The sequence below is a fragment of the Podarcis liolepis genome, assembly GCF_965112155.1.
Source record: "Podarcis liolepis genome assembly, chromosome: 3".
In the NCBI taxonomy this organism is placed as follows: domain Eukaryota; kingdom Metazoa; phylum Chordata; class Lepidosauria; order Squamata; family Lacertidae; genus Podarcis; species Podarcis liolepis.
The window spans coordinates 123845206-123858980 of record NC_139557.1 but is presented as its reverse complement, the minus strand read 5'-3'; the positions used below and the strand labels follow the sequence as shown (position 1 = coordinate 123858980).

Sequence of the window (13775 nt, the reverse complement as noted above, 5' to 3'; positions counted from 1 at the left end):
TTGTCTTCCCGCCGGAGTGGTACCTATTTATCTACTTGCACTTTGACGTGCTTTCGAACTGCTAGGTTGGCAGGAGCAGGGACCGAGCAGCGGGAGCTCACCCCATTGCGGGGATTCGAACCGCCGACCTTGTGGTCGGCAAGTCCTGGGCTCTGTGGTTTAACCCACAGCGCCACCTGTGTCCCTGTTTAACAGACTACTGTATTTTAATACTTTGTTGGAAGCTGCCCAGAGTGGCTGGGGAAACCCAGCCAGATGGCTGGGGTATAAATTATTATTATTATTATTATTATTATTATTATTATTATTATTATTATTAATGTACAGTGGTACCTCTGCTTGCGAACAGGATCCGTTCTGGAGGCCCGTTCGCAACATGAAAGGAAAGCAACCTGTGTCTGTGCGTCTGCACATTCCAGGTTGCGATTCACTGCTTCTGCGCATGATGTCATTTTGTGCATCTGCGCATGTGCGAGCGGCGAAACCCGGAAGTAACCCTTTCCGGTACTTCTGGGTCGCTGCGGGACGCAACCTGAAAAAGCGTAACATGAAGCAAACGTAACAAGAGGTATGACTGTGCTTGAAGTGCTTCTCATTCCAGAGCAGTTGAAGGAGCCCCGGACTGGAAAACGCTTTTGCATTTTTGCATTTGTCAATCAGGTTTGCTAAAAAAACACACAACTCCTTTGTGCATCCATAATAGATGCCCAGAGTCTTAAAAAAAAGGGATAAAAAGAAATGTTCTTGCCAATTTTAGGCTGCAAGGGCATCATTTCGACACCTGCACCATGAAGTCATTTCCCAGAACTGTGACTCAGGGGCTCGTGGGGGGAATCATTTCTGCCTGGCGAGGTCACAATGTTTTGCTAGGGTTGCCAAACTGCCAGGGTTGCGGTCAAGGGTGCAGGGCGGAGGCTGCTGCTTCTGTGTGTATTTAGATGATTTGGGAATGATTGTTGGCGCTTGAAAAGCCCCAGACAGGATGCAAAAAAAGGGCAGGAAAAAGCAACAATAACTCACCAGTCAGTGGCTTTTTCCCGCTTCCCCAAGTTCTGGGATGCATGGTATGTTTATAAATTGCATGAATGAGCTGCTTGATTATAAAAAAAAGGAAAAAATTACAAACAAGGATAAAACAATAAAATTAACAATGAGACTAATAATAATATTTTCTGCATTTGTTTTGTTAATTGCAAGTGCTTCATCAAACCCTGCAAGGGAGTCCATTTCTTTACATTGATTCTGTAAATAATAATAATAATAATAATAATAATAATAATAATAATAATAATATCCCACCCTTCCAGGTTCAGAAAACTGGGCTCAGGGCGGCTAACAACAAATTTAAAACACTTAATTGATGCAACAAAAAACAGCATAAAATACAGTATAAAACGTGAATAACAACAAATTCAGAATTCAAAAATCAATTTAGGGGGGAAATCCATCCAATAAATATTAGATGATCGCCAGGGCTAGCTGGCTAAGTTAGTCCTATTTGGGCCGGCGAGGAGACCAGGGGAGAATTAGCTGTGGGATCCCAGAGCGGGGAATCTTCATAAAAAGGGGAGGGGGAGGGAAGGAAGGGGAATAAAAGATCAGGCTGAATTCAAATTACGTAAAGGCCAGGCAGAATAGCTCTGTCTTACAGGCCCGACGAAAGGAGGTTAAACCCTGCAGGGCCCTGGTCTCATGGGACAGAGCATTCCACTAGGTTGGAGCCACCACTGAGAAGGCCGTGGCGGAGGATAGTCTGACTTCCTTAGGGCCCGGGACCTCTAAACTACGATTATTCATGGACCTTAAGGTCCTCCGCGGGGCAGACCAGGAGAGGCGGTCCCGGAAATACTACGGCCCTAAGCCACAAAGGGCTTTAAAGGTCAAAACCACCACCTTAAGCCTGACCTGATACTAAAAAATAACAAAAGAAGTAAAAATAAAAACAAGAAAAATTAACAATAATTTTCGAAAAGTTTTGAAATGGGCTTTAAAAGAGGATGAGACAAACTCATGGGAGAGAGGGCCCTTGATAGCTACTAGCGACAACAGCTATGCTTTGCCTCAATGGCCAGAGGCAGCAATGCTTCTGAATAGCAGGAGGGGAGATGGGTCTTGTGTTCGAATCCTGCTTGCAAAAGGGCATTGGGGTGGCCACTGTGAGAACAGGATGCTGGACCGGACGGACCGCTTTCCTGATCCAGCAAGGCTCTTCTTCTGAGATCCAGTAAGGCGTGGTGGTCAGGAGCTGGGGGAGACCAGGGTTCGAATCCCCCACTCACCGGGTATGACCTTGGCCTCTCAGCCTTACAGGGCTGTTGTTGGGATTGAATGAGGAAGGGGGAAGACTGTTTACGCGACCCTGAGCTCCGCAGAGAAAAAGGTGGGATAGAAATGCAACAAGTAAACAAATAGATAAACATTCTTTTCCCCCCAGTTTTTAAAATTGATATTCCAATTTTTTTAAACAAACAAACAAACAAACAAACAAACAAACAAACAAACAAACATAAATCAACGCCTTAATTGAACCAATCTTATTGATATTGTTAAGTGACTTCCTCGTATCCCCCGGGCTGAGTTTCAATGTATATCATTTTAACGGTTTTCCAAAACCAATATTCTCATAAACTTCATCACTTAATCACTTAACATCTTTCTTTCATTCCCATTTGACATTTCAACATATCGATTTAACACATTACAGTGGTGCCACGTAAGACGAAAAGAATCCGTTCCGCAAGTCTCTTCGTCTTGCGGTTTTTTCGTCTTGCGAAGCAAGCCCATTAGCGCCTTAGCGGATTAGCGCTATTAGCACCTTAGCAGGCTTAGCGGATCAGCTGTTAAGCGGCTTAGCGGCTTAGGATCAGCTGATAAGCGGCTTAGCGGCTTGGGAAAAAGGGAGGGGGAACCCCACAGGAACTTGCAAGACATTTTCGTCTTGCGAAGCAAGCCCATAGGAAATTCGTTTTGCGAAGCACCTCCAAAACAGAAAACCCTTTCGTCTAGCGGGTTTTCCGTCTTGCGAGGCATTCGTCTTGCGGGGCACCACTGTACATGTTTAAATCCTAAGCCTCTCTAGTATTTGCAAGCTTTTCCAATTAATTTAACATATTTACCGTATTTTTCGCCCTATAAGACGCACTTTCCCCCCTCCAAAAATGAAGGGGAAATGTGTATGGGGCGAATGCAGGCTTTCGCTGAAGCCTGGAAAGCGAGAGGGATCGGTGCGCACCAACCTCTCTCGCTCTCCAGGCTTCAGGAAGCTATCCGCAAGCCTTGGGAGCTCCGCGGGAGTTCCCGTTGGGCTCTCAAGGCTTGCGGATAGCAGCCTTCATCCCAAAGCCTGGGGCGCGCTGCACAGTGCACCCCGGGCTTCGTGCAGATATTGGGCAGCCCCACAAGCTTGGGGGACAGCAGGGAGGCGGAGCGCCACCATCCTGCTGTTCCCCGACCTGGTTTGGAGGCTGGTGCTGGGAGAAGCGGGCTTCTCCCCAGCGCCAGCCCCACAAGCTCGGGGGATAGCGGGGAGGCGGAGCGCTGCCATCCCGCTGTTCCCCGACCTGGTTTGGAGGCTGGTGCTGGGAGAAGCGCGCTTCTCCTCACCGCCAGCCCCACAAGCTCAGGGGACAGATATCCGCAAGCCTGGGGAGACCGGCGCGACTTCCCGCTGGGCTCCCTAGGCTTGCGGATAGCAGCCTGTTCTGGGGGCTGGGGTCGGGGGAAGCTTGGGCATCCCCCGCCCCAGCCCCACGCCTGGGGGAAAAATAACCCCCCCTTTATTTCCCCCCCAAAAAACTAGGTGCGTCCTATGGGCCGGTGCACCCTATGGGGCAAAAAATACGGTAACTAAATACTCTTTGGATTTCATCCATTCCTCCTGGTACTCCTCCTCCAAATAGATAGGCGTTCTTATTTGAGACTGCAGACTTATATGAGTTCAGCGATTGGGTCTGCGTTGCTCCCGGACAGGAGGAAGGAAGTCAAATGACACCGAGGGTTGGTTCAGAGAAAGAGTTCTATAGTTCTGCTCTCCGGAACAGCAGAAAGGCACTTGCGTGGTCAGTCCACAGCAAGTCCAAAGAAATTTCATGCAGTATATATATCCTCCAGGCACCCTCTCTCTCCTTCCCCAGGAATCCAACCACGTCAGCCTATACACGCAGGTTGACATCACATATGTTCCTGCTCCGGTATTCTTAACCACAAAAGGGTATTCCTTCCTGTACTTCTGACCATAAAAGGATATTCCTGTTCCTACTCTTATCTTGGAGCAAGAGGTCACCAACTCCAAGAACATACTCTGGCGCTGTTCCCGGACTAGGTCTGTGCGTCTTTGTGGTCTTCGCTTTGGAATGGACAAGGCCATCCGTCATTACCAGCCTTCATGGACTGATAAGGGAGAGAGCTTTGAGCACTTGTTTATACAGCTGGGTTTTGGCTCAAGAGCTCAAGTTAAAGCATTTTAGCTAAGGACAAATAGGGATTTTGGTGCAGTTTCAAACTGCCTGCACAATCAGTTTTGGGTTTGGGAAACCCATTCCTTCAAGACGACCCCACGAAACGGGAAGCGATTTCTCTCTGCCTCTGCCAGCCGTTTTCTGAAGTGTTCGAGTTTTCTTCCCGCAGAGATGTCTGAAACGGGAAGCAAGTTGGTCGACTCGGAGCTGGAGAATGCCATCAACGGTGTCCGGCAGATGAAGGTCCTCATGGACCAGACCAGCAAGGACCACCGGGATATCTTGAACGCTTTGGAGGACACCAAGAAGCAGAAGGAGGTCTGTCTGCACAACTTCCCCCAAAATGCCCCACTCTTGCAAAAGATGCAACTCAAAGCTGACCAGCAGCGCCTTAGGGGTGAGGTCAAATTACTGCAACCTTGCAACAGCTTGACCTCGCCCCCAAAGGTGCTGGTTTTGACATTTATTTCCCCCCCAATTTTTTTTATTGGTTTTCCAAATTTATAACAAACACAACAACAAACAAGAAAAACATTACAATATCGAAAAACAAACAAACAAACATTTATCCTAACAGTAAAAATTCCAGTTTTGTTACCATTGTTGGGTGACTTCCTCAAATCCCCCTAGCTTGTAGCAATTTTCCAACACTATTTTCATATAAAATTGACTTGTTCAATTAACATCTTTCTTTCTTTTCATTTTGACTTCTATCCGTAGTATTATACAATTTCACATATTTAAATCCTAGGCCAATCTGTTACTCACAAGTAGTTCTGTTTAAATTAACATATTTAACTAAATAATCCTTAAATTTCTACCATTCCTCTTGGTACTCTTCCTCCTTCTGGTCACAGACTCTTCCGGTCAGGTCGGCTAGCTCCAAAAAATCCATCATCTTCATCTGCCATTCTTCTATTGTTGGTAATTCTTGTGATTTCCAGTTTCTGGCCAGCAAAATTCTAGCTGCAGTTGTGGCATACAAAAACAATCTGACATCTTTCTTGGGCGATTCCAAACCTATTATTCCAAGTTGAAAGGCTTCTGGTTTCTTAATAAATGTGTATTTCAACATTTTTTTCAATTCATTATAAATCTTTTCCCAGAAGTCTTTCACCTTGGGACACATCCACCACATATGGTAGAAGGTACCTTCTTTTTCTTTACATTTCCAACATAGATTATCGCTATTGTGTTAAATCTTTGCTAGTTTTACAGGGGTTAAGTACCATCTATACATCATTTTCATAACATTTTCCTTTAACGCCGTACGTGCAGTGAACCTGACCCCTTTCCTCCACAACCTTTCCCAGTTCTTCAAACATTATGTTATGTCTGACATCTCTTGCCCAATCTATCATCACAGATTTAACTTCTTCATCCTTTGTGTGCCTCTCCAAAAATACATTTCCAATGTAAAGAAAAGGAAGGTACCTTTTATCACATGTGGTGGCCATGTTCCAAGGTGAGAGACTTCTGGGAAAGGATTTATAATGAATTTTAAAAAAAAAGTTGAAATATACATTTACTAAAAAACCAGAGGCCTTTCTCCTTGGAATAATAGGTTCTGAACTGCCCAAGAAAGATGTAAAGTTATTTTTGTATGCCACAACTGCTGCTCGAATTTTAATAGCCAAGAAATGGAAAACACAAGAAGTACCAACTGTGGAAGAATGGCAGATGAAAATGATGGAATATATGGAGCTGGCTGACCTTACTGGAAGAATCTGTGACCAAAAAGAAGAGGAATACCAAGAAGAGTGGAAGAAATTTAAGGACTATTTGCATAAATACTGTGATATTAAAAATTAGAAATTACTTGAAAGTACCAAAATAGGGCTAGGATTAAATTAAGAGTTAATCAAATAAATAAGATTTTGAACTTTAAGAAAAGTTAAGAATTTTTATTTTAATTGGAATATTGTGGGGTTTTTTTTATTAAAAAAAAGATATCAGAAAACTGCTACATTTTAATTAGATGGGAGGGCTCAGAGGAAGCCCAAAATATGTTTATGAGGTTAGAAGTCTAATTAATTAATTAATTTGTGTTGTTTAGGGTGTTTAGGTATTTACGAGTACCTTGTTTTGACACTCTTTTTTTCTTTTTGTTTCCCCCCCTGTTTTTCTTTTGTTGTGATATGTGTTATATCTGTAAGAAACTTAATAAAAATTATTAAGTTAAGTTAAGAAGGATTTATATCTAGATGTTAGGATAGAGATGATAAAGAAAACAGGAAGACACAATGAGAGATAAAGGAGGTGCCGTGGGATTGGTGGAAGTCAATGTCTTGTTGTTTTAGTGTTTATAATATTAACTTGTAAGCTATGGGCTTGTTTTGTTTTTGTTTTTGTTTTAGTTTTCAAATGTTGATTTTTGTGCATTGTGTATTGTTATTTTTTGATATTTTTTGTCTGGGCTGCATCAATAGGAGTATAGCATCTAGATCAAGGGAAGTAATAGTGCCACTGTATTCTGCTCTGGTCAGACCTCACCTGGAGTACTGTGTCCAGTTCTGGGCACCACAATTCAAGAAGGACACTGACAAACTGGAACGTGTCCAGAGGAGGGCAACCAAAATGGTCCAAGGCCTGGAAACGATGCCTTATGAGGAACGGTTAAGGGAGCTGGGCATGTTTAGCCTGGAGAAGAGGAGGTTAAGGGGTGATATGATAGCCATGTTCAAATATATAAAAGGAGGTCACATAGAGGAGGGAGAAAGGTTGTTTTCTGCTGCTCCAGAGAAGCGGACACGGAGCAATGGAGCCAAACTACAAGAAAGAAGATTCCACCTAAACATTAGGAAGAACTTCCTGACAGTAAGAGCTGTTTGACAGTGGAATTTGCTGCCAAGGAGTGTGGTGGAGTCTCCTACTTTGGAGGTCTTTAAGCAGAGGCTTGACAACCATATGTCAGGAGTGCTCTGATGGTGTTTCCTGCTTGGCAGGGGGTTGGACTCGATGGCCCGTGTGGTCTCTTCCAACTCTTTGATTCTATGATTCTATGTGTTGTTGCTGTTGTGTGCAAAATACTAATAAAATTTATTTTTTTAGAAAAATATTTTTTTAAAAACTACACAATACATTTCCAACATTTATTACTTGTCTTTTTTAAAAAAAATAATATTTATTAATTTTCCAACCGTTTAAACACAACAAAACAGAAAACAAACAAAAAAACAAACATAAGACTAACAAAACAAGACACAAACCATTTAAAACAAAAAACAATTTCAATATCTTAACTTTCATTCCCTTATTTCCACGACCTCCTCACACCTCCCTTTTTGTATTCCACTTCTGTTAATTGTTTCAGCAATTCCTTTCCATCTTCCTCTGTTTTCTATCCTATAATTATCTTAACATATTCTAACCTTATTTTTCCCTTTAATACTCTATTAATCTATTTATACTTAATTCCTTATAGCATTTCTACGAAAGCCATATAACTTCATTCCAACATTTTTCTAACATTCATTATTTTTACAGTATTTCTATAAATAGTCTTAAACTTTTTCCAGTCTTCTTCCACCGACTCTTCTCCCTGGTCTCAGATTTCTGCCAGTCGTTTCCGCCAATTCCATATAGTCCATCAACTTCATCTTCCATTCTTCCCGAATAGATAAATCTTGTGTCTTCCAATATTTCGCGATGAGTATTCTTGCTGCTGTTGTAGCATACATAAAAAATGTTCTGTCTTTCTTTAACACCAATTGGCCGACCATGCCCAGGAGAAAGGCCTCTGGTTTCTTCAAAAGGGTATATTTAAATACCTTTTTCATTTTGTTATGAATCATCTCCCAAAGTGTCTTAATCCTTTGCCCTCTTGCAAAGAACTTAACAGCCCTGTTTGGCTTTTGTAGGAAGCTCTCCTCCTTGCCCAGGAGACTGAGAAACAGCTGAGTGAGAAGGAGGTCTGCAACGAGACCATGCTGGCCCTCTGGGAAGAGTGCAAGCCTTGCTTGAAGCAGACCTGCATGAGGTTCTACACCCGGACGTGCCACAGTGGAGCCGGTCTGGTCGGCAGGCAGGTGAGCATGTCAGCTGTGTACCCCAAGAACCTGCCTGGAGAACCGGGGCAACATCTGATATGGAAAGATAAATACAGTGGTGCCTCGCAAGACGAAAAGAATCTGTTCCGCGAGTCTCTTCGTCTTGCGGTTTTTTCGTCTTGCGAAGCAAGCCCATTAGTGGATTAGCGGCTTAGCGGATCAGCTGATAAGCGGCTTAGCGGATCAGCTGTTAAGCGGCTTAGCAGATTAGCTGATAAGCGGCTTAGCGGATCAGCTGTTAAGCGGCTTAGCGGCTTAGGATCAGCTGATAAGCGGCTTAGCGGCTTGGGAAAAAGGGGGGGGGAGGAAAAAAAACCAGCAGGAACTCACAAGACATTTTCGTCTTGCGAAGCAAGCCCATAGGAAATTCGTTTTGTGAAGCACCTCCAAAACAGAAAACCCTTTCGTCTAGCGGGTTTTCCGTCTTGAGAGGCATTCGTCTTGCGGGGCACCACTGTATCTGGATGGGGCCAGGCGGGGCACTCAGGGGCGGGCATGGCAAGGCAGCCGGAGAAGGCTCTGTTCCTCGTCCTCCCTTGTTGCGCCAGGGGCCAGGGATCAGGACCTCAGGTGATGAACGGGGTCCCCAGGGGTGGGCATATGGAAGAAAGTCCTTAAGGTACCCAGACTCTGCAAACTATTTCGGGTTTTAAAGGGGTGAAGCAGCCTAGGGCTGGAGGTTCTGGTCGCCTCGCCTCTGAAAGGATATCGAAGAGTTGGAAAAGGTTCGGGAAAGGGCACCCAGAATGATCTCACGGGGATGGGGCAGCTCCCTAATAATAATAATAATAATAATAATAATAATAATAATTCATTATTTATACCCCGCCCATCTGGCTGGGTTTCCCCAGCCACTCTGGGCGGCTTCCAACAAAGTATTAAAATACAGTGGTCTGTGTATAGTGAAGGCGCCAGGCAAACGTCCCTGGGGAGAGCGTTCCACAGATGGGGAGCCACTGCAGAGAAGGCCCCGTTCTAAACTAATGCAAGATGCTTCTTCTTAGAGCTGATGTCCAGGGGCTGTGGGCCATTTGCTGCCCTTGTTCAGGATGGAGGGACCCTCTTGGGTGCAGAGCGGACCCTCTTGGTAGTTCCTCCGCCTCTGGGGGCCCCAGAGAGAGACAGACTTCTCCATGGGACTCCCTCCTCTTTGCCACCCTGACCTCTTCCTTTTGAGGGGAATGATTTTAGGAACCACCTTATTTTCATGGCTGTAAGCTGTTTTATGGGACACGGGTGGCGCTGTGGGTTAAACCACAGAGCCTAGGTCTTGTTGATCAGAAGGTCGGCAGTTCGAATCCCCGCGACGGTGAGCTCCCGTTGCTCGGTCCCTGCTCCTGCCAACCTAGCAGTTCAAAAGCACGTCAAAGTGCAAGTAGATAAATAGGTACCGCTCCAGCGGGAAGGTAAACGGCGTTTCCGTGCGCTGCTCTGGTTCGCCAGGAGCGGCTTAGTCATGCTGGCCACATGACCCGGAAGCTGTACGCCAGCTCCCTCGGCCAGTAAAGCGAGATGAGCGCCACAACCCCAGAGTCGGCCACGAGTGGACCTAACGGTCAGGGGTCCCCTTTACCTTTTAAAGCTGTTTTAAATTCATGATGCTAGTCTAGCAGGCCACTGGCCTGATCCGGCCTGTCTCTTCTGATCTTCTTATTATTTATTGAGTTTATATACTGCCTTATACCCAGAGGTCACAGGGCAGTTCACAGAAAAAAACCACAAAATATATAATCACAATAAAAACAACACCCCAATAACACCCACCCACCCACCCACCCACCCCAGAAAAGAGCCATGCTTTAAAAGGGCATAGGATGTGAATCAGATCAACCAAAGGCCTGCTTAAAAATGAATGTTTTTTCCTGGTGCCTAAAGGTATGGCGCTGTGGGTTAAACCACAGAGCCTAGGACTTGCCGATCAGAAGGTCGGCGGTTCGAATCCCTGTGACGGGATGAGCTCCCGTTGCTCGGTCCCTGCTCCTGCCCACCTAGCAGTTCGAAAGCACACCAGTACAAGTAGATAAGTAGGTACCGCTCTGGCAGGAAGGTAAACGGCGTTTCCGTGCACTGCTCTGGTTCACCAGAAGCGGCTTAGTCCTGCTGGCCACAAGACCCAGAAGCTGTATGCCAGCTCCCTCGGCCAGTAAATTGAGATGAGCGCCGCAACCCCAGAGTCGTTCGCAACTGGACCTAATGGTCAGGGGTCCCTTTACCTTTAAAGGTGTATAATGAAAGCGCCAGGCGAACTTCCCTGGGGAGAACATTCCACAGACGGGGAGCCACTACAGAGAAGGCCCCGCTCTCATGTTGCCACCCTCCGGACCTCTTGAAGAGGAGGCACACGAAGGAGGGCCTCAGAAGATGATATTGGGGGGTCCGGGTCAGGTCATATGGGGAGAGGCGGTTCTGAGCCATTTCAGGCTTTTTAGGTGTAGAAGCTGAAAGGATTCTCTGGGCTTTTCTCTGCTCTCACTGCTCCAGCTGGAGGACTTCCTGAACCACTCCTCGCCCTTCACGATCTGGGTCAACGGGGAGCGCATCGACTCCCTGAAGGATGCAGATGAGGACCAAGGGCAGCGGTTGGACGACTTGGAGGAACGCTACAGCCTGGTCGAGGGTGGCGTGGATGACATCTTCCAAGAGAGCACCCAGGCCTACGGGCACCTCGCCCCCTTCTTCCAGTCGCCCTTCAGCGGCTTCCGGGATATGTTCTGGGGTCCCATCCGCAGCATCCGCCTCCCGGGGTCCCGCCTGGCCCGGGATGTGTCCCCTTTCCCCTCCTTCCCAGGCCAGTACCGACCCCACCAGGACTTCCACCAGCTCTTCCAGTCGCTCCACCAGATGACCCAGAAGCTCATGGACGGGGTGCAGAAGGGGCCCGACGGCCAGTGGCCGGGGCTTTCCCTGGGGAGGTTCCCGACAGGTGAGTGGAGATCGCGGGCAGGTGAGCAGGTCTGGCCTCCGACACCTGTCCAGAATTGCCTGCCTGCTAGGCAATCGATATAGGACATAATATAGATTATAATAATAATAATAATAATAATAATAATAATAATAATAATAATAATAATTTACACCCCGCCCACCTGGCTGGTTTTCCCCAGCTACCCTGGGTAGTGGTCTGTTAAACATTAAAAGAAAAAAGGGGAAAAAAGAACAGTGCTTAACCAGAGGTACCACTGTACCACTGTAGTCTGTTAAACATTAAAAGTTTCCCTAAAGAGCGCTGCCTTCCGATGTCTTCTAAAAGTCAGATAGTTGTTCCTTTTGACATCTGGTGGGAGAGCGTTCCACAGGGCGGGTGCCACCACCAAGAAGGCCCTCTGCCTGTTCCCTGTAACTTGGCTTCTCGCAATGAGGGAACCGCCAGAAGGCCCTCAGCCCTGGACCTCAGCATCCGGGCAAAACGATGGGGGTGGAGACACTCCTTCAGGTATACTGGGCCGAGGCCGTTTAGGGCTTTAAAGGTCAGCACCAACACTTTGAATTGTGCTCACAAACGTACTGGGTGTAATTGTTAATTTAACCTCTGGGAAAAACTTTGGAGAAGCGATTTGAAGTTTACAGCATGTTATTCTTTGAAGAACTACTTGAAAATGATTTACAGATGGTATTTAACTCCGAGTAGGCAACGCGGGTGGCGCTGTGGGTTAAACCACAGAGCCTAGGACTTGCTGAGCAGAAGGTTGGCGGTTCGAATCCCTGCGACGGGGTGAGCTCCCGTTGCTCAGTCCCTGCTCCTGCCAGTTCGAAAGCACGTCAAAGTGCAAGTAGATAAATAGGTACCACTCCAGCGGGAAGGTAAATGGCGCTTCCGTGCACTGCCCTGGTTTGCCAGAAGCGGCTTAGTCATGCTGGCCACATGACCCGGAAGCTGTACGCCGGCTCCTTCGGCCAATAAAGCGAGATGAACGCCGCAACCCCAGAGTCGGTCATGACTGGACCTAATGGTCAGGGGTCCCTTTACCTTTACTAGGCTTGCTTAAATGTATAAGACTGAATCAGATAGGTACTGGAGATGCAAAGAGGCAGAGGGAATGTTCTTTCATATGTGGTGGACTTGTAAAAGGGTAAAAAGTATTGGGAAATGATCCATAATGAATTGGAAAAAATGTTTAAAAGCACTCCCTCCCCAAAGTCCTTTTTGTTGGTGATAATGGAGACAAGTAGAAAGTGTAGTCCCCAGCCCAGATCAGAATTGGGACCTGTGCTTTTTGACTTGTTTGCAAATTATCTAGAGCAAATTATCTAGGTGGTTAGAACCAAAAGGGGTTGCCAAGAGCTGCAAAAGGAGTGAATGGGTGGCAAAATGGGAAATGCAGTTAGATGTTGACAAGTGCAAAGTGATGCATGTCGGAGGGGGAAAAAAATCTTAATTTCACACCTGCACTCGTGGGGTCTGAACTGATGAACCAGGAACGAGACCTTGAGGTTGGAGCAATGGATCCAAACTACAAGAAAGAAGATTCCACCTAAACATTAGGAAGAACTTCCAGACAGTAAGAGCTGTTTGACAGTGGAATTTGCTGCCAAGGAGTGTGGTGGAGTCTCCTACTTTGGAGGTCTTTAAGCAGAGGCTTGACAACCATATGTCAGGAGTGCTCTGATGGTGTTTCCTGCTTCGCAGGGGGTTGGACTCCATGGCCCTGGTGGTCTCTTCCAACTCTATGATTCTATGAAGGAGTGGATGGTTTGATGAGGAGGTTGACCCTGTGTGTGGTAAACACCATGCTAGGAATCATTAGGAAAGGAACTGGAAATGAAACAACCAGTATCGTGATGCCGTATGCAATGAGTTGGGTCAGTGGGTCCATGTAGCTCAATACTGCCTGCACAGACTGGTAGCATACCCGGTTTCAGGCAGGAGATATGTCCAGCTCCAGTGGGGATGGAACCTGGGCCCTTCTGCTTGCAAGGCAGCTGGCCTGTTGCTGAGCACCCAGCCGCCCCCTTTTCCCATTAGGATGGGGGCGAGGAAAGCATTCCGATACTTGCAGTTCCCCTTGGCTTTAATGGAAGATGCCAGTTTGTGTCTCGGGTGCATCAGGGAGGGACTAGAAGCCCCCGCCATCAGAGTCACCGTCTCTCTCCTTCTCTGCCAGGGGCCCCCAGTCCTGCGGACGACCGCCTGGTGTGCCGCGAGATCCGCCGCAATTCTGCCGGCTGCCTGAGGATGAGGGAGAAGTGTGAGAAATGCCAGGCCATCTTGGACGTTGGTGAGTCGGTCAAGGCTGCCTCTTGATTCAGGAAAACAACTTCCCTTTGGGGG

General features: G+C 46.6%; 1 protein-coding gene across 2 annotated transcripts in view; it reads left to right on the top strand.

Annotated features, from left to right (window-relative positions):
* Positions 1-13775, top strand: part of CLU (clusterin) — a 40537-nt gene that overhangs the window by 19706 nt on the left and 7056 nt on the right. For both annotated transcript variants that reach the window (XR_014523568.1, XM_083494636.1), the window contains exons 3-6: positions 4627-4775; positions 8318-8485; positions 10988-11429; positions 13609-13722. Coding sequence is in view for 1 of the 2 variants with exons in the window: in XM_083494636.1 (XP_083350762.1) it covers positions 4627-4775; positions 8318-8485; positions 10988-11429; positions 13609-13722 (873 nt within the window). In the remaining variant the exon portion in view is untranslated. The remainder of the gene's footprint in view (positions 1-4626; positions 4776-8317; positions 8486-10987; positions 11430-13608; positions 13723-13775) is intronic.